Below are 22,353 nucleotides of genomic sequence, written 5' to 3' on the forward strand. Positions count from 1 at the left end.
AGTCAGAAGTGACAAACTTCATGACACCCATGCAGACGGGAACTGAAAGTTCAACTGCTGAATCCTACACTAAGTCACTGTACGAGCACATCCACTCGTGCATGAATCGTGCCATCCCAAATAGAACCAAGATACTCTCCTCCAAAAAAAGGAAGCCAATCTGGTGGCTCCCTGCCATAAACAAACTTTACAACAAAAGGAAGAAACTGTTGCAGGAAAGAGGAAAATCCCAGGATGCAAAAAACTTCATTACCAGCCTCAGTAAGAAGCTGAGATCCCTCATAAAATCCTCCAAAGCTAGTCATGAAAATAAAATTGTCAAAGATTCCAAAGACAACCACAAGGCATTCTATAGCTTTCTGAATAATCTAAATGGCAATGGTCAGATCTGGTCTGAGCTACAACAGAATGGCATTAGATATACTGATCCCAAGGATATTGCCAATATCCTGGCAGATCGATTCAGTGGCAACTTCACCCCCCCTCACCCCTTAAAGGACCCATCTCAATACCAAAAGATTGCCAAATTCCAGTAATAACAGCCACACAGGTAAAAAAAAAATGCACTCTTCAAAGCTAAGAATACAGCATCCATGGGGCCATATGACATCCCGGGCTGTGTACTACATGAACTACAGAATGAACTGGCACCTCACCTAAGTGTCATGTTTAATCATAGCCTCACCTCAGGCTTCATGCCCACTGAGTGATACACAGCTACAATTATCCCACTCCACAAGGGGAGATCCACCTTGGATCCTGGAAACTACCGCCCCATCAGTCTGACGAGCCTGATCTGCAAGGTCATGGAATGTATTATCATGGAACTTATAAACAAAGACATTGGCAACCTTCAAACACTGGACCCACCCAGTTTGGGTTCGTGAAGGACTGATCTTGTCTCCTGAACCTGACTGACTTCTTCAAATCAGTCTCCAGAGCTGTGGACGAGGGTAAGGCAGTCCACACAGCCTATCTGGACCTCGCCAAGGCCTTTGACACCATCCCCCACTCTGGAATCATAGATAAACTTACTAAGCTGGGCATTAATCCCTACATCACTTGATGGGTTGCCAGCTGGCTTACTAATAGAACCCACACTGTAAAAGTAGCCAACTCCAAATCCAGCTCCAGATAAGTGACAAGTGGAGTACCTAAGGTTCAGTCCTGGGACCACTCTTGTTTGGCATCTACTTCTCTGACATACAGGCCAACACTAAGGGACTCTGGCTAACAAAGTTCGCAGATGACTGCAAAGTGGGAGCCATTATTGAATCCCCAAATGATGTGGATATTCTACAATAGGGTCTTACAAAAACAGATGCTTGGTGCCAGAGCCATGGGCTCAAGCTCAATGCTAAGAAATGTATAGTTATCCCCTTTGGGAAAAAACATGTACCCGTGAATTACCACAAAGGTAGCAGTACACTAAACACTGAAAGTGTGATAAGAGACTTAGGGACACAGGTGGACAGTGGTCTCACCTTCGATAACCACATCACCACAACATTCAGGAAATCCTTCTATATGGCACACCTCATCACTAAGGACTTTTCATCCAGAAAAAAGGAGGTCATTGTCCCACTGTGCTCATCCCTCTTTAGACCTATTATAGAATACAACGCCCAGTTTGGTATGTACCTCTCAAGATATCTGCAACAACTGGAAAGACCGCAAAAATACCTCACTAAAAGAATCACAGGCCTAAAGCAGATGCCTTATGCTGACCATCTAAAAAAACTCCAGCTGTACTCTGTCGCATATAGTCTACTCAGAGGCGATCTCTGTTTAACATACAAGGCCATGTCAAACACAGAGCTGTTGGACATGTTACACTTAAAGAAATCCCAATCCCTCAGAGCCACATGCTCCAGGGATCTAAACCTTGTCATCACAATGAACAAAACATGCTGGAGGGATAGGTTTCTGACCCAGAGACTCTCCAGACTCTGGAATAGACTGCCCATACATGCCAAGCAGAGCACCTCTTTGGCCCTCTTCAGAAGGAACCTTGACAATTGGATGGAAAACAGGAAATTCACCCCAGTGATCACGTCAGTCACACTGCTAGACAGGAGTCCAGGGAAGTAAATATTGTGGGAAGAAATAGCCAGTGAATTGTTATGGCTAGGCTTGTATAGGCCCGAGGGCCAACAGCCTAGTACCAACCTATGAACCTTCATATCTATGGGAAGAATCAACACATCCCACTAAACTCTCACCGCTTTCCTTCCCAAATAAGTTCCTTTAATTCTTTATTCTCATCCAAACTCTCCACTGATTGATAAAAATATGCCTGACCCATATATAAAAATATGACTAGAATCATTTTTGAAAATAAGCAGCATCTCTTTTTTCTGCTGTGTAACTTATTAATTTTGTCATGCCACCAAGTAGTTTGTTGAATTTACATGTAAATATGTGTTAATAAATGTAGGAGTTAACATAATATAATTTAATGGCAGTGTCCTGAATATAAAAGTCTGGGTCATTGTGAATACTATCCCAGTCTGTTTTCACAAGTACGTGACTTACTGGATCACAGTTTCTATTCATAAAGTCTAGGATGATGGTATTATTTTACTCGTTCAATAAACATAATGATATCGTGATATGTATTAATGACAGTAAGTATAACAATGCATGAAAAACAGAAATATCCTTGGCCTATCCATGTAATATACAAGATATTACTTTCCTTGTCTAGATTTCACTTTATTGGTTCCTTATTATGTTTATTAACATACTTAATGTTTGGGCATATTTATCTGATACTGAGAAGTCAGTACTTTGGTAGTTACCCTCATAAGTACTGTATTTTAAGTGATTTTTATATCCCGGAATTAAGTCAGAAAATCCTCATGCTTTTCAAGGTCATACACAGTGCGCAGTAGATGCTTAAAATATTCAATGCATTTGATTATTATTAATTGTACTGGCAATTTCTAGTGTTATTTCCATGACTTCTAGCTTTTACATACTCTTTTAAAAAAAGATTGCAATACCACCACATATCCCATCAGATCTGCAATATGTTTGCGACACATATTTTAGATCTGTAAACTACATTTCAGTAATAGTACAGACAGCACAATACAGGAAGAGCAAAGTTTCCAGATTCATCATTTTATTCTTGGGACTTTTATTATTTAGCAGAACCATATTCAGTTCTGATTTTTATGTGGTGTATCAGTTTTTTTTTTGTTTTTAATTTTGGAATGTGAAAATGTATTTAAAAAAAGACAGTGCGCTGGTTGCACATATCATAAAACCTGTCAGACTGTGAACACCCTGTCTGTGACACCATATCTTTAGACATTGGCTGACTACCAAAATGTTGTCATGATATTCAGGTGCCATATGAAGTGATGGGAATATTTCACTAAGCAGATGTGTTTTATTTATGCTACTGATAACCATAGCTCATTGCTACAGTTGCTAATACGCAGCAGTCCATAACTACAGCATCGTGTTCATTAAAGCAGCAGTAATATCATCCACAGCTTCTTATATGAATGCCAGTACTGCACCCCATCAAGGACTACCGATCACACCCATAACAGCTTGCGCCCAGGGCAACCACCACACTCACCCCACTCTACTTACAGCTTTGATCCTTCTTCTGTAAAAACATAATTCAGATAAATATGTACATTTAGTCAAAACCTAATTTGCTTGCTGTCAATGGGCTATTAAAGTGGTACATTTTGTAATAAGGTTTAATTTAAAAAGACTGCATGTGTTTCCTTTTGTCTATTACAGCCATTTTGTAGGACAATCCTAGGTACTGGTATTAATCAGATATTTTAAAAGCAAGCTGGCAAAGATAGTTAAAATTGTGGGTATTGCAGTGTGCAGTTGGTGGTTGGGAAAATAATGAAAGAGAGTGTAACAGACATTTAAACAGTTTAAGGTTTAGACATAACTATAGGAGCAGATGCGGTAAGAGTGAGAGAGGCTTCTGAAGTCAGACTTAAATAAGAGACAGAAAAAGATTTACTGAGATTGAGAAATATGGGCGGCACGGTGGATAGCGTTGTTACCTGCAGTAGGTGGATTGGATACACTAAACTGGCCATAGGTGTGCATATGCATGCGACTGTGTGGTGTGGAAGAAATACTGCAGCAGGGCTAGCCACCCAGTGGTGTAAACCTTGGCTTTATATGACTGTCACTGTTGAATTGACATGCTGACTCCATGTGCAACAATGGGAAAAAGGGTTGTGGATGGATGGATGGATGGAGTCTTTTCTGGGAGCTCTTACAGGAAAATAAGCCTGTTGCCTTACCTTAAACAAAAATGCAATTTTTAGTTCATCCTATTTTGTCCCGATGGAAAGGAAAAATATATTTTACACACACACACACACACACACACACACACACACACACATTTTTGACTATTCATTTTGTTTGCTACAAACCTGCATTATTTCATGGTTATTGTACAGATCTTTGTACTTCACTTATAGTGATATGACATACCCACTTGAATCTGATAGCAATCATTTCATGCATCAGACCCAGCATTTTGTATGTTATTAATAGTATTGCTACACTACTGTAAGGCTGAATTGCATGCATGTATAGTACTAAGGTGTTTTATCTTTCTGTTGTTAACATAATATTTGTACAACATTAAAAAAAGTCTGCCATTGGCTCTCAACTAAAAGGGAATGTGAATAGATGAAGGCCCCTTTTCTAAGATTTCTTCACCTACAGGGTACAGGTAGTTATGCATGTACAGCATACACTGTGTGACAGCTTGCACATCATAGGCTACCTTTGTTTCTGTACATCTGTTCATCAGTATCAAGTATCTTATGTGCAGTCATGTGCAGAGCTACACAGATGACACGCATCTATGTATTTCCTGCTAGACCACTGAGGCATGCACTTCCCAAACATACCCACCAGGTGGTAGCATTACATCAAATTACTTGGGGCCTTGCAACTCTTCAGCCATGACCAGGACACAATGGAAAATAAACAGAGTGCTGTGATATATTGGAGTTTAACGTTGTCACCTCATAGTAAGACGTTGTCCTGTTTGATTCTCAGCTAGAGCGTCTTCTGTGTGGAGACATGCGTGAATGGGCGTACCTTCGTTGAAGGTTGTGCGTCAGGGCTGGCAACTCGGCACGTAAAAATCTACTACCAATCATTAGCGGACCCGAGTTCCGCTGTGGCGACCCCTAACCGGGAAAAGCCGAAAGACACAGCAGCAGCATAGATATTAAGAACAGCTAACAAACTTTTCCTCAATGCCTTCCAGAGGTTATTCAGTTATTGTGTGTTTTTTCCCTGCTTGGGGGTCTCTTGGCTTTATTAGTTTTTGGTTGTTTTTTGCTTTTTTGGGGACTCTTATGGTGTGTGCACCTGAGGAAGAGCTTTTGGATTTAACTTTACATTCTACTCCTAGCTCTCGGGATAAACTATTGAAGGAATTAGTTTTTTCTGTTGGACAGATGCAAAAAACTTTGGCATTGCTCACAGATAAATTCAGTGATGTTGCACAGATTCCTAGAACTTCTGTTGGATCAAATGATTTTTCGGATGGAGGTGAGACTAGTTCAAGTACATGAACAATGTGATATGCATCCTGCAATTTTGTTTCAGGATGTTAAGTCAGTATTAAATGGCAATTCAGATCCATTTATTGATAATATACCATTCAGCTGGAAAGGCAAGTGTTGAGAAGTAACCTATCTAGTCAATTCGATAGACTAGAAAAATGGCTTAAGCACTATCGGGCATTGAAAGTGGAGAACAAATACTCTGAACATTGTATAAAATTGAATATTGTCCCAAAGGGGCTGAGGTTCTTCAAAATGCCCAATGGTGTATCACAAGACATCCTATTTTTCCAGGAGTTGGTTACTTTCTTCAATAATGTTGGTTTAGAATTTTTAAAAATACTCATTAAAATCAATAATAATGTTTTAGAACAAATGAAAGTCTCCTTATTGAACTTGACAAATTAGTCAATCAACAGTTAAGTTAATGCAGTGAGTTAATGCCGGACTATGAAATGATTATTGAAGCTGTGAACAAGTTTGAAAATGTCATTATTTAGCGCAAGCAAAAGAAGATTTTACATGTTGTTAATGCATATGAAATTGGACATGCTTATGGTATTGACACTGAGAACAAAGAAAAAAAATAACGTAGTTTCATCTGAGAATATTGGGAAAAATCGTGAAGTCTTTGACAAAGGTATTGTATCTAGTTCCAGCGTGGATGCAGGTAAAGTGCTGAGTTCTGTAACAGTCCCTTTAAGAATGGGTGGAGGTAAAGAATGAAACAGCATCATGGGTCAAAGTGATATAGGAAGCTCATCTGGAGCTGTGGTTAATCCTACATCATCAGTCAATATTCCAGAACTTCCTTTGCTTTCTCCAAACTACAATGCTGATAAAAATAAAAAAGAAAGTTTTTTTTCAACAGGGGAATTGTTTGACAAAGAATTATGGTCAGAATCGGAGCAGCAGTTGCTACACATACAGTCAGGGTAGAAGTCAAGCAAGGAAACGTTGAGTCAAAACAGTTCCAGTGTAAGTTCAGGCCTTGCTATTTACAATTTGTCAGACTTTAACATTACTGAAGCCCACATTAAAGTACTGTAATTGGGTTTCAATTTCTTGCCCAGTAGGAGGGCAGCTGTCACAAGAACATTGGTACAATTGAAACTTTATACTAGAAAATTGAACCTACGGTAGATTATGTAGGACCCTTGTATAAAAAAAGACTTTATCTAAGCCACTGACTTTTAACTCTAGTTTAATACACATTATTAAGAATTTTGAGTCATGTTGTGAAAAAGATATGACAATATTTGAAGGCTAAAAATGAGCATGTGTATTACAATTTAAGTCATGAGGAAAGATCTGCTTTGTTCGACCTTAGATGTCAAACAGACTTGAGATTCATGAAAGCAGATAAAAGGGGAGGGGTAGTTATTATGGATGTAAGTAGATATAACGCCATCACTGAAGAAATGTTGAATAATAATTTGGAATATACATCAGTTAATGTACAAGATGTGCAAAAAAGTTTTGCATATATCCACAGTGTTTTGTATGATTTACTGATGAGTGGAAGTATCGATCAAGAACTGTATAATTTTTTATTCATCAAACATCCTAAGTTCGGAATCCTTTTTGGTATTCCCAAATTATGTAAGAGTATAACCAATCCCCCTTTCCATCCTATTGTATCTGCTCCTAGTAATAGTACTGAAGGCATTTCTTTGTATTTAAATCATATTTTACATCCCCTTGTTCAGTCATTACCTTCTTATATTTCAGATTCGTGGGATGTTTTGAATAAAATTAGACTGTTTCAACTTAATAGCATGGATAAAGACAAGAGTTTGCTTACAGTTGATGTGGTTTCATTGTTTACTTGCATTCCGCATAAGGAAGGAGTAGAATATATCAAGAGTTTTTTGTTTAAATTTACTACTTTTAAACATGGCAATATCAGCACATGTATGGAATTTTTAGATGTTTTGTTGGGAAATATTTTTTTCATTTTTAACAAACAACATTATAAACAACTGAAAGGCATAACAATGGGGGCCACTGTGGGTCTTGTTTATGCTAGTTTAGTCTTAGGATGGTGGGAAACCAAAATGTTACCTAAGCTTTCCTTATTTAAAAATACATTCTTTTATCGTTGTTTTGTAGATGATTTTTTTTTACAGCTAGATGGTTTTAACATACATGATTTTTTTGAAAACTTTGAATAGTGGTTCTGACTTTTTAAAGTTCACATTAGGTGAGCATGGAAGTAAAGTATGCTATTTAGATATAGAGTTATCTTGGGAACCCGCCAATTATTTATTTAATAGTTCTATACATAGTAAAAAAACATTTTGTAGCAGTTATGTTCATTTTAAAAGCTGCCATCTGATTCATATAAAAAAGAATATTCCTCATGGCCAAAATATCAGGGGGTCTCATATGATTAATATTGACAGTGAATCTGAAGTTGAAATAAAGTTTATTACAAACTTATTTCTCGAGAGAGGGTATCCTTTTGATTTATTGGATGGTTTAGTCAAACAAATATGTTCTAAAAGATTAGATGAGTTACCTCCTGTATTATTAAAGGTTTTGAATAAAAAAAAAAGAAAAGGAGCAAAAGGTTTTAATGATTCCAAATGTAGATCAAACCCGAAATACTGTCTAGATATCAGCATTTATAATATACCTATAAGAAAGGTAATTAATGACAATTGGAAAATGTTAATGGGTAACAGTGATTTGGCTGAGATTGTAGGTGTTTCCCCTTGTTGTCTATACAAAAAGTATGGCAGCATTAAACAACTGTTACAGCATGATAACACGAAGATAGGTCCACCTTCATCTGAGAAGATGATAGGCATGCATAAGTGTTATAGTTGCAAGGTGTGCAGATATATTCATGAGGGCCTTTATGTAGCTTTAGAGTATTTAGATCATACTCTGCTGGTCCCGGGCAGGTTTAATTGTTTGACTTCTGGTGTAGTCTATTTAGCATTGTGCTCAGGTTTTCCCACTTTTTATGTGGGTATGACTACCAGAAGTTTGAATAAAAGAATTCAGGAACATCTATATTCCATTAAAGTTAAAAATTATAATAATGTTTTGTATAACCGTACTATAAGCTGTTCTTATTACAAACGTTTTACTTTTACTATTTTAGATAAAGCAAAAGTTGATTTAAGGGGTGGTAATTTTAAAAAGGAAGTTGAAAAAGGGAGGTAGAGTGGCAGATACGTTTGGCTGCTAACAGTCCCCCTGGTTTAAACGACAACATCAATATTAAATGTTTTTTATTGGATAAAAAGTTAAGTAATTAATTTTGTATATATGTTTTTTTATTGATGTAGAAACTAGTACTAAACTCCTAGGTGTCACTATTGATGACCAACTTATGTTTGACTCGCATGTAAATAACTGTATCAGGAAGACTCACCAAAAACTCGGCCTCCTTTACAGGAACAAAATATTCCTTACTAATAAAGCTAAAGTAACCCTTGCCCAAGCCTATATGCTACCTTGCCTATTATAGAGTGCTCAAATCCTAACAAATCTTAACTCTTCTCTTAGCTAAGCTTGAATCTACTTACAACAAGGTGGCCAGATTTGCAGCACAGCAGATCTATAAAGCCCATCATTGTCTATCTCTAAAATACCTAAACTGGCTAGAATTTCCTCACCAGCTTCTCCTCACTCAGCTTCAGATCATTCATTCCATCCTTTATCAGCCGTCTTACTGTCCTAACCTATCCTCTCTCATCTCTCATGGTCCTGTCTCTGCACTCACCCTCCATGATTAACCTTGTACCATAAAACTATACACTACCTGTCCTTATCTTGACCCTACTCACTCTTGTTGTCGTACAAGCTATTTTAATTTGACTTATCACGTTATTGTAAACTGTATAATTTTTGTTATCACTGTTTCCAGTATATTTTTGTGTATATTAGCTAAGATGTTTTTGATTACTGCTTTTCATATATTTGTATTGTAACTTTGTGGAGCTTTTCTCCCCGGGCCTCTGCTGAAAAAGCGCTATGAGCTCAGTCGGACCAACCCGGTCAACAAATATAAAATAAATAAAATAATAAATAACATAAAACTGTTTTTTTTTTGTTTTGTTTTTTTAGTAGTTGCTGTTATGTCTGATGTGTTTTATCAGTTTTCAGTCATTGATTGGACAATTTGTTTTCTGGTCTTAATAGGTATTAATTGAATTCAGATATTTAAGCTGAAGTGTATGCTGGTTCATTGTTTCTGATGAAGTCTATGTGATGAATAGTTACTATTCAGCCATTTAGATTACATTTAAAGGCAGATACTGAGTTTAAGAGGCACGGGTGTTTATTCCAATGATTAGGGAGGCACTGGGTTAGAAACCTGTCCTTCCACTCTTCTATTTATTTTTTGGTGAAAATTTATCTCCCTAGTTTTTATTATTTGTAGAGTAATTGGACTTAAGAGTCTCTAAGGGCATGCTAAGTGAGACAGATCTCCCCTCAAAAGTCTGTAAGGCACTGAATGAAGAGACAGAGCTTTCAGTATCTCTTGACAGCCCAGTGGCTTTAAGCCTGTAATTATTTTGGTTAAGAGCTGTTGGGGGTTTTTCTAATTGTTAGATATATTTATTGAGATACATCCCAAAGGGGGGCACTGTACTCAGTAATTGGTATGATCAGCCCTGATTATAATGGAGTGATTACCTCCTTAGACCTAGATTATATTCCTGTGGCAATTAACTGCACCAAATAAAAATATTTGTTAAGAACCATTTTCAGATGATGTTCAAAAGACAGGGAATTATCAACTCAAGTTCCCAGGTTTCTGGCTACAGTTTTCTTTGTAGTGGTGTGGTGCCTATACAGTATGACAAAGGGAGGAACTGTCTACCAAAAGTGACCACACTGCACTTTTTAGCATGTAATTTGAACTTATTTTCATACACCAGAGGTTTAATAGGAAGAGTTCATTCTAGAAGGTTTGGGTGTCAGAGGGTATGAGAGTGTGGCTTAACAGCTCCCAGTTTACGGTCATCTGCAAACATTGTTAACCAGAAATTTTGTCTTGGAAATCTGACGGGTAAAGGTTAAAAAGGAGAAGTCCCAGCACTGAGCCCTGGGAGACACCACTGATCACTTCACTGTGTGGGTTCTGTCTTTCAGCCAGTCTATTATTTTACCATATGTGGGCCAAGTTTTAAATTATTTAACGTGTGTACAATGTCAGCACTGGGAGTGCTGTTGAAGGCCTTGGATAGGTCAAGATACTTCATGTGTATCATGTGGCTATGGTGTACATAACCCTTCTGAAGTTTACCAGATTCAATAACTGGGCTTTACCCTTCACAAAGCCAGACTGTTGGGGTGGGGGTGTCAAGTCTAATAATATTCTTGATATTGTAGTGTGTGAGATCAGTTATAACACATTCCATGGCTTTGCAGATGAGGCTTCTAAGACTGATTCTTCTGTAATTACCTGGGTTGGTTGTAAGGCCACCATTATAGAGGGGTATCACCAGTACAGTGTGCCACTCATCAGGGATAAAACCAGTAACTAAACTTTAATAAAATAAATAAGGAATGGGTCTACAGGGACATGCTTAATATATCAAGCAATTGTATACACTGTCAGGCCCCATGGGGGAAGCACTTCTGGCCTTGTTTAGCACTTTCAATCAAAATCTTTAAAGATACGTCTCAGACGTCAAGGCCAATGTTAGTGGTCTCTGGCTGACTAAATTTGCAGATGATTGCAAATTATGAGCTGTCATTGAATCATACACTCACACAAATGTTCTCCAGGAGGTGCTGACACAAACAACTGGTGTCAGAGCCATGGACTAAAACTAAATGTGAAGAAATGCATAATAGTAAACTTTGGGAAGTCGTCCATCCCTGGTAACACACACCCCTTAGAGTTGACCCCAGTAGCCAAGGACTTAGGGACACACATAGATAGTAATCTAGACTTTGACCATCATGTGTCTACAGTGGTGAGAAAATCATTCTATGTTGCACAACTTATAAACAAAGGTATGTTATCTAAGTCCAAGGAAGTCATTGTTCCACTGTATTCGGCATTCATCAGACCAATCATTGAGTACAATGGCCCCTTTGGTATGTACCTTACCAGGCATATCCAACAACTGGAATGTCCACAGAGGTTCCTCACTAAAAGAATACAGGGCATAAGTAAAATGTCCTATGCAGAACACCTCAAGGCCCTATACCTGTATTCTGTCTCCTACAGGCTTTTGAGGGGAGATCTATGACTGGCATACAGGGCATTGTCAGACCCCACTCTGATGGACTTCCTGCATATCCACAAAACAAACAGCACCAGAATTATGTGTCCCAAAGACTTAAACCTTGCCTGTGATATAAATAGGACCTGCTGGAATGATAGTTATGTATCCCAGAGACTACCACGTCTATGGTACAGGCTGCCCATCCATGTGAAGCAGAGTTCCTCCCTAACCCAATTGAAGGGCAACTTGGACAATTGGATGGGAAACTGGAAATTTATCCCTGGTTTGGCACCTATGTCTCTAATGGACACAGGCAGATCTCCTAGGCCCAGGCTTAGACTTATCAAGGGTATCAGAACTTGTCAGAGATTTGGGATTCATGGCTAGGCTTAAAAAGGCCCTTGTGGTTGTTAGCCTGGTAAACACCTATGAACATATAATTGTGAGAGTAAGAAATTACATTATTTCAGGGCTTTGAAGGTAAGCTGACACTAAATTTGCTTGTAAGAATATCGGTAATGTCTTCTGGGACAAAATGGGATGCAGCACTGCAAAATAAACAATGTAGGGTACTGTTTCTTAGTTTTCTAATACACCTAAATAAGGAATTATAATTTTGTTTGACTTAAGAGGAGAGCCTAAACTCACAGGCTCCTCTAGTGGACATGCTAGGACAATATGTTTCATTTTTTTCCCTAATACAACAATGACTTTCGGCTTTTCCCGGTTAGGGGTCGCCACAGCGGATCTCCGGTCCGCTCATGATTGGCAGTGGATTTTTCGGTGCCGAGTTGCCAGCCCGACACCCAGCCTTCAACGAAGGCATGCCCATTCACGGTTGCACCTACCTGCATGTCTTTAACGTCACTTGACCACGGGGAGGACATGCAGACTAAAAACAGAAGGCACTCCAGCCGAGAATCGAACAGGAGAACCTCTTGCTGTGAAGTGACAATGCTAACCGCTGCACCACCATGGCAATAATTTCTTTGTGTAGAGGGTTTTAGATATGCTGTATAATTTAAGGTATTTTTTGTTATAGAGTTTATTTATGATGGTAGACAACCAGGATGGTTTAGTTTTGTATTTTATATGAGGCTACCACATATGGGTAAATTTTGTTTCTGGTAGGAACTTTCACATTTCTGCATTTTTATAAATGAGGTTAGAATTCCTCTCTGAAGCTTGTTGCTGTATCAAGGTTAGAGCTAGTACAGTCATAATTGAATTTTGATACATCATCATATAGTAGAGGGAGGCTGGCATGTTTGTAGTCCTTATATTCAGTGGGATTTGCTGTAGGTGCTTTTGGGAGTTTAAAAGTGTAGGTCACAAGCTTGTCACCTGACTTCATTGGGTAAACAAGTACCAGAGGAATAATAGTGCAAGATGCTGCCGAAGTTGTAAGAATCAGTTCCAAAATGGTGTATCCTCTACTAGGTTTGTTTGCCTATCACTTGAATATGTTTTTGTTTGTAAAGGCTTGGAATTTTGGGACATTTCCTACATTGGAGTTATAGGTTTCTCACTTTATTGAAGAGTAGTTAATGTTACCCAAAATAATTGAGTTTTTGCTAATAGGGAGATCATTGAGAACACTGAAGAATCTTACATAGTCATCAGGTGACAAAGAAGGTATGCTGCAACAAACTATTGATTGATAATTCCAGCTAGAGTGATCTGTAGTTTAATGAGTTCAGTTTGTGGACCTTAAGGGATCTGCCTGTAGGTAATATGTCATTAAGAAGTATGGAGACTTCACCATAATTGCCAATGGACCTGAAGACAGGAAAAGCACTAAACTCAGGTATAGAGATAGTGCTCTGTTTATGTTTAAAACAAGTCTGAGAAACCATGCAGACATGGATAGTTTCCAAATGCAGGAGTGCCCCAAGATCAGGCAGTTTATTGTTTAGACTTATGACATGGAGGAGAGCCACCGTAATGTAATCTGATTTTAGGACTGATATGTTATAGTTACGATGGAATGTCCATCAACTGGGCACTGACTAAAAGAGGCACTGAGAGGGCAGCAAAGGCTTATCCAACTACAGAAGCCTTTGAACAAGAGGTGCAGGTCATTCTTAGTGAAGGAATCCAGACTGTCAAGCATCCTATCCCATGCTGACATATACTGAATCTCCCAGGAATAACACCAGCTATTTAGCCAATTACTGAAACCAATTACTTTTTCTTTATAGCTAACTATCATTCTGGGTGAAGGAAGGATTCAACTCAGGATCAGTGCATTACATGCATGAGAAATTCTAACATGTCTCTCCTGCATTATCCTTCAGGATTTTACATCATAAGTCATTCACTCCTGCATGTACCACTACCAAGTCATAGTTGTATTTGTCAGGAGTTAGTGTTTCTAGGCCCATGCAATGTTAAACATTCCCAGACAAGTATGGTATATAGTCCCATTCCTGTGGGTTCCCTGCTGGATCCCTTCAAATATACACTGAATATGTGAATGCGTTTGATGTTGTTGGGTATTTTCATTTTCTTTCCTTCTTCCAGATATTGTGCTAATGTCTGAAACACTATAGCATTCCACAGTTGCTTCAAAAGCAGAAAACTATGCCTTATAAGGTGTGAAGAGTGGGATGGCAAGTATGGAATAATAAATGGTAGTGACTGGTGGGGCATAATGTCATCTGCAAGACAAATCACAAGAGTTATTCCACACTGCTCAAGGGCTTGGCACTTCCTGTGGCATTTTAAATATTTATATATATAAGATCACCAAGACATCCGCTTAGTGCAGTGTGTGTGTGAATTTGACATGAACATGAGTACTGGGATCATAGACCAGAAAAGGAGAGGTTCTGCATTAGCATTTGGTTAGTGTAATAAGTTAACAAGTTGTTTAAGAAGTACAAATTGGTGTTTATTTCCAAGTCAACTAAAACTGTACATTGTAGGAAGAAGAACCCAAAGGATTACATTTTTATACGTGGGGGTGGAACAATTTTCAGAAATTTGGATGAAGAAAAGGAGCTCAAGTTGTTAAGAAACTCATACATAAACCACTTTGTTCACTATGGGAGCGTGAGGGGGAAACACACTGCTTTACTGCACAGCATGAGACATAGACTGAATAAAACTCGAAGACATTCTTCCAGTCTGCAAGGCACAGGTGAGATCTCACCTAGCCTGCTGAATTCAGTCCTGAAGATCATACCTGAGGGATGTCAAGGAGTCAAAAGTAAATGATGAGTGAGCTGGTCAGAGAGCTTATCGATATGGAATACAAGGTAAGATCTGTAGCCCAGAAACTTTACAGTTTAAAGCAAACAGGGAAGAATGGGAATATGATCTCAATTCACAAAATGTGGGGAGAATGGGAATATGATCTCAATTCACAAAATGTGGGGAGAATGGGAATATGATCTCAATTCACAAAATGTGGGGAGAATGGGAATATGATCTCAATTCACAAAATGTGGGGAGAATGGGAATATGATCTCAATTCACAAAATGTTTAGATAAAGGTTAGGAGCTGCACATAAGATAAACGACAAGGGTGAGGATAGCACGCATGAATGTTAGTCTGTGGCCATTTTTATTTCATGTGTGAGATGCAGAGACTTTTTTTTTACAGAAACCTGCTCTGTCTTTTGGCGTTCTAAATATAATTCTTAAAAATCAGTCAGGAAAGAGTAGGAGAGGTAAAGGGTAGTGCTGCTGAAGTTGCACTAAGGTTAGTGGAACATTTAGGTTCTTGAACCCCATCCTCCTGCTCTCCCTGGCTATGTAAGATGCTCACATGAAAGGAAGCTAAGTTGTATGTTTATATGATAGTTGGTTAAACTAAATGTTTACATAATATATAGTTTAGCATGTTTGTATGATGGTTGACTAAGTGATAAGCATGAGAGGTGGTTTAAATCATTTGTTCTCACAGCAAATGATGAGAATGTATGTTTTTATAACTATTTGATAAATAGCCAAATTATGTCCTAATATGGCAGGTAACTGATATTTATAAGTCTGGAGACATTGGTGATTGTACGTGGTTGTTTGGTATTTGCATTTGGCTGAACCTGCATTTGATTTGGTATACAGGTGGCTGAGGTCTGTGTTTGTGCAGTCAGTCATAATGTGTGGCTGACTTGCACATTTACATGACAAGTGGCAACATTACATGGAATTCACACAATAGGCCACTATCAAATATTATGTGCCTCTGGCTATTTTGTGTTCACATGACAGCTGCATAAGTTGTATGTTCATAGATAGGATGGTCAGGTGCATACTCATATGACAAGTGAGCAAGTTCCATAACTAATTGTTCACATAACAGCTGAGTAACTTCTATGTTCATATAATAGATGCTTCAGGTGCATACATCTCTGTACGTTTACATGACAGCTGAATACGTTGTATGTTCATATGATGGGTGCTTCAGGTGCATACACATCTGATGTTTACATGACAGCTGAATAAGTTGTATGTTCATATGATAGGTGATTCAGGTGCATACACATCTGTATGTTTACATGACAGCTGAATAAGTTGTATGTTCATATGATGGGTGCTTCAGGTGCATACACATCTGTATGTTTACATGACAGCTGAATAAGCTGTATGTTCATATGATGGGTGCTTCAGGTGCATACACATCTGATGTTTACATGACAGCTGAATAAGTTGTATGTTCATATGATAGGTGATTCAGGTGCATACACATCTGTAGGTTTACATGACAGCTGAATAAGTTGTATGTTCATATGATGGGTGCTTCAGGTGCATACACATCTGATGTTTACATGACAGCTGAATAAGTTGTATGTTCGTATAATAGGTGATTCAGGTGCATACACATCAGATGTTTACATGACAGCTGAATAAGTTGTATGTTCATATGATAGGTGGTTTAGGTGCATACATATCTGTATGCTTACATGACAGCTGAATAAGTTGTATGTTCATATGATAGGTGGCTCAGGTGCATACCCATATAATGAACGGGTAAGTTCCATATCTGTCTGTTCACATGATTGCTGAGTAAGTTGTATGTTCATATGGTAGACGGCACAGGTGCATGCTCATATGACAAGTGGATAAGCTCAATGTTTGTATGTTCACATAACAGATGGGAAAGTAGTCTATTTACATAAGAGATGGCTAAGCTGTATGTTCACATCAGGTGGATAGACTGTACGTTCACACAAAGGGTGCTTAAAGCCTGATACCCCTTTGTTCTAAGGAGTTTCATTATTACTACAACCTGCATGCCACCGATTTCCTTGAGTATGCAACTATTTCAGGGCCAAGACCTGAAACTGGTCACCTATACTCATGCTTCCAGGCTTAGTCAATAATCTGGATCACCTGACACATCAATCGCTGGGCACATTCTGACATTAATTTGCATTCTATCCACCAGGGGATCTTCAAACAATATGACACTGATCAGGCAGGATCCATCAACAGCTATGAGATGCGCAATGCTGTCAATGATGCTGGTAAGTAGATGTGCATATGCAAACTAGGGTAAGTTACTATAAGAGTGTTTATACTGTTTGAGCATCAGCAGCTGTACTGCTGATGTGTCGTACCAGAATAAGGCCATGCCTTATAATAACTGATTGGGTACAGGGGTGTGGTCTATACTTTAATTTAACTCAGACATTGTAAGCAGCCTGTGTACAGGGAGTTTTTTTAATCTTAAAATTAAGTGAGATATTAAATAGTTTCTGATGGTGTTCCAGGCCTCTGTATGTGTACAGTTAGTTAAGGAAGTTATATGTAGTGTTGCAGGAAACAGAACAAGTGAGTCATAGCGTATAAGAAACAATGTGCTGTTTCAGTTGTCTTCAGACAAACACAAACAATTCTAGTGCATTAGAATGCTTTCCAGTGTCATAATCTTTTTGTATCCATGGATATGAATGCCAAGCTAATAGCATTAGTGACCACTGTAAGGGTCATCATAATCTCATTTTCCACTGACAGGAGAAATGTTCTGCTTCTTCATCTTTCAGTCCACCTACAGTGCATCTCATGATATAAGTAAGAGTCAGCAATAATTAACAAAAAAAAAACAAATGGCCAGACTTCATGTAAACACTACTGTGAAGTGATACATTTAGGTCGCACCTCTGAAGACTGTCATGAACACACAGATTCTTTCTGTGTCCCCTACTGAAATATAGCTCTCCAAAGCTTCTGTGATAAAAAAGACCATGCTTCAGTGTACTAGTGTCAGGTAGGGTTGGTAGTCACTAAAATGCCATAGGACAGTAAAACACGTGGGTATTTCCATCTATTTTTAATACTCACTTAATCTACTTCTACAGTGCAAGGAACCACAGTCTGTCTTGACAAGTACAACACATAAAGCAGAAAATAGTCCTGAATGGGATAGCAGTCCTTCAGCCTAGTTTAATGTACCTAAAACAGCTGCATCTGTGATGATCATAAAATAATGTAGCATAACTGTCTTGCTTCATTAAAAAAGGACTGTAGAAAGAAAATAAGTTTTAAAGACCCAGTATTGACCTATTGGTGTAATTACTATGGCCTGGGTTTGCAAATGTGCTGATACAGACTTCTTGTCAACAATTCACCATCTATGCTAGCTACTGAGGGGAAAGCATTTTGCAGTTTACTTTGTGGTTTTCTGAGAACAAAAAAGTCACAAGAAAGGTCAGGAGATAGACAAGTGTAAACAATGCAGACTCACAAGAGCTTATGCTAGTCTTCAGTACGATTAAATGCTTTTACAATGTATTGTAAAAGGTGCGAGTGCAGCAGAATATGCTGTTTTTTTCAGGACATCTTTAGCTAATCTGTTCATTTGGGTATCACTGTCCTTCTGGAGTTGCTGCCATAAGGTTCCATCTGACCTTTCTACAAGTGATTTAGAGAAGTCAGTAATGTTGTTTGTAGTATAATTTCTGACCTCAAGTTGATCGCAGAGATGTTTAAATTATTTAGTTAAATGTTAAAGTTTTTTGCAAAATGAATATTATCTGTATTTGAAGTGTTGAATCACTGTGATGAGTTTTTTTTAAATATTGAATTTTAACATGTACCTTAAAAGGATGGCCTTGGAAGTGGTTATGATGTGTCATGATATGATTGGTGATTGAATGATTTTAAATGAAGTTTTGGTACTCAGTTTATTAGATGGTCTGATGAAGCTATAATGTGAAAGTGTTAACCGACTGAGTGCACTAATAAAGCTGTGTTTTTTACTTAAACCTGAGTAAGCAAAGTTGCTGTTACGTTAAAGTCGCAAATTATTTTGAACTCTGCATGGTAGCTGTTGCCAGATTTTTCACTTTGGTGATTTTTGTTCATTTTGGTAGCACAGCTTTTACCTCTTGGAGTTTAGCCGTTTTCCTTTTTATAGTTTAGTAATAGTTTACTATATACACTAGAAGGATGGAAGGAGTAATCCCTGCCATAAAGCAGACAAGTAAATATAAATGTGTAGTACTTTCCAGTCACCTCACTAAATAAATGAATAGAATAGTACCCTACCCTTCAAAAACAAACTGTGCTTCTATACCAGTACTATCTGAATGGTTAATATCTGATTGTTTTCATTTTATTAAGGTTTCCATTTGAATAACCAGCTGTATGACATCATCACCATGAGATATGCAGACAGGGACATGAACATCGACTTCGACAGTTTTATATGCTGCTTGGTCAGATTGGAAGGCATGTTCAGTAAGTTCCTGCTGTTCCTTTCATTTACTGAGAAAACTAGTACATATGAGAAAATAGTTATCAAATAAGGCCATATCTTGTGCTGTACTAAAACTATGGTACTGTTGTATGTTCTGCAATGTTTGCACCACTCACTATTTGCTCTTGAGCTTTGTTCAACATGCACCAAACTGAAAAATTATTCTGCCCAGTAGAAGAGTAAATGTTAACAAATGCAAATAAATAAAACAATGCATGCATACATATATTTTTTGTCTGTGACTGACAGAGCTGCTTTCTGTTTTACCTGCTACATTTTGTTTTCTGCTTTAAGAAATCTGCTTGGCCTGGTGTTTTTATGAGAGAGAGACTTAAATTATCTAGGCTGCACATTTCACATGCTTTTCCATTGCTTAGATTGTCTCTTGAGTGATACTTAAATACAAAGTTAATTACTGTGCCTTTGCTTTTTCTGAAAATATTTTAAGCCTCCATAAACTAAAGCACTTCTGATGATCCCCTGCTAGTTTTCCTCACCTACCCTCCCCTTTGTTGATCTGTTTTTTAAACGTGGTGATTTTAAGCTCCCCACCCCTACTGTAAATTGAGCTCAATAGGTTCCTTCTTTTCTGCACTGCTGTTGATATCTTGAATTATTTATTTGCCTATCCTTGTACTTATATTGAAAAAGTGCATGTTGCCTCTCATTGTCTATTCTACTGATTTACTTGATCTGAATTCATTATCTAGCTAGCTGTTGGATAAAGTAGTGTATTTTTACACTATAGCAAGAACTTGTTTTTACACCAAGAGGTCAGTGGATTTTTCATCTAGTGCACTGGGAGGTAGCCTGGTGTGTTTAGGTTGGGGAAACACTTGAGAATTCTCCATGTAGTTTTACTGGCTGGAGGGCTTATTACTCAGCTTACCTTGTTTTAATTCCTTTATAAATTCTGTACAACTGAGTGTATCTTGCCTCATTTATACAAAGCAATGTACTTTTATAGAATAATCACACTTTTATAAGCTGTTTAAAGTACACTGCTGTATCTGTACCTTTAAGTTTGTTTGTGGTACCATTCTGTAATTTTTAAGTTTTGTTTGCAGCAACATTTCATTCCTGACATTCCTTTACTGTTCTTCTACATTAGGAGGACTGGGATTATTCATCTAGTAGTGATAGGTGTTTACCTGGTCTATCTGAGCTGGGAAACACACAAAAGGGCTCTAAGTATTTTTCTGCACTTCTCTGTACTTCAGCAGTTTCAAAAAAATGTACTGTCTAATGCTGCTTTAAGTAGTCAAGTGCACGGTATTACTTTGCATCTGTTAGTTGTAGGGCTGTTGTAGATAGTTTGTGTGGTCTTGTTACACTTGGGCTCCAAACTAGCTACTCTAGACTAAGAAGGTGTTTTTCTGCACCCTTGTGGCAGAAGTGTGCTGATCAAACTTGTCTGAGTTGGGGATTGCTGGTGGAAGGCTTATTGTGTGCTTCCCTGATTGGTGGTTAGCTTAAAACTTGTCTCTCTTTCCTTGTATTTAAGCCTCACTTTTGTGTGGTGCTGCTCTTCACTCAGCAGTGGCTAACAGTGCCTTGTATAGACACAAAAGCTTAGAAGCTTAGTTTTTTTCTAAGCAGCTGACAATGAAGTGAAACCCTTCCAAACTTTTCTGCTGCTCTAGAAGCAACTCAGTTGTGCATTGAGCAGCATTGCCTTATTGAATAACCTTAGATTACACAAAGTATAGATCCCTCTTGTAGTCTTGGCGCTATCAGCACAGTCCTGTCAAATTAACCCAGTCCCTTCCCTAATAAAACATATAATAAGATCCTGCTATCATGGATGGGCAGTTTCCTATCATCTCGTTGGCCAGCCTGATAGACATGGGCATCCCAACGTAGGATAGCAATTGTCTCATGTATACTGATACCCACTTACTCCTGAAACAAACAAATATTTTATGTGAGAGATGTAGTTATACTATGAAATTGGAGGCAAGACTTACAGATACAGGCATATTGATTGCCAAACAGGTTGTCAGCACATACATACATACATACATACATACACACACACACGCACACACACATGCACACACACACACACACACACACACACACACACACACACACACACACACACACTTCCTACACTAAATAAGGACATGACACACAAACTCATATATGTGGAAGTGCTCACTAGTAACTTACCAAAAGAGGCCTCCCAAATAGAAACCATTTACACACATAACAATGCAAAAAACAATCAGTGCACATAATAACACATACACATCAGTGCCTCAACAAATAAGCCTGTAATGCGTAACACCATAAAACCTAATGCACTGGTCATAAGTGACTCCATTGTGGACACATGGGTGTTCCCCTCACCAGACTGGAGAAGGAGTGGGTTATGATTAGTTGCCTGTAAGGTGCCAGGATCCACCAAGTCACTCAAGTCACTCAACCCCAAGTACGGGTATGACTCCATGTGGAGATTAATGGCTTGAAATGTACTTCACTGGACTATATGAAGAGAGACATGAGTGAGCTCTCAGATTATGTGTAACAGGCAAGGGTAAGCCTAGCCTTAAGCAGCATTCTACCTTCTCCAAGGATAATGCCACAATACAAACAAAACATGACTGGCTTTAACAATTGGCTTAGCTTCTAGCATCAGTCCAAGGGATGCAGTATCTGTCAGCTTGGTAATACATGTTTGACAGGCCACACTGCTTTGTCAGAGGTGGTCTACAACTATCTCTTCTAGGCTTTCAGATGCTGACAAAGGCATTAGCCACCTCTATTGTGTCTTTTTTAGGAGTGTCAAAATAACCAACCTCCCAATATAACAAAATCCTCTCCATATAAACTCAAGGTACTGCTGCTTAATGCTAGGAGTCTAAACCAG

General features: G+C 38.3%; 1 protein-coding gene across 4 annotated transcripts in view; it reads left to right on the top strand.

Moving 5' to 3' along the window:
* Window positions 1-22,353, top strand: part of CAPN3 (calpain 3) — a 673,389-nt gene that overhangs the window by 578,107 nt on the left and 72,929 nt on the right. For all 4 annotated transcript variants that reach the window (XM_044074071.1, XM_044074072.1, XM_044074073.1 and 1 more), the window contains 2 exons: window positions 17,169-17,247; window positions 19,346-19,462. In XM_044074071.1, the coding sequence (XP_043930006.1) occupies window positions 17,169-17,247; window positions 19,346-19,462 (196 nt within the window). The remainder of the gene's footprint in view (window positions 1-17,168; window positions 17,248-19,345; window positions 19,463-22,353) is intronic.

The sequence above is a fragment of the Protopterus annectens genome, chromosome 6.part0, assembly GCF_019279795.1.
Source record: "Protopterus annectens isolate FY-2018-M chromosome 6.part0, PAN1.0, whole genome shotgun sequence".
Classification (NCBI taxonomy): domain Eukaryota; kingdom Metazoa; phylum Chordata; order Ceratodontiformes; family Protopteridae; genus Protopterus; species Protopterus annectens.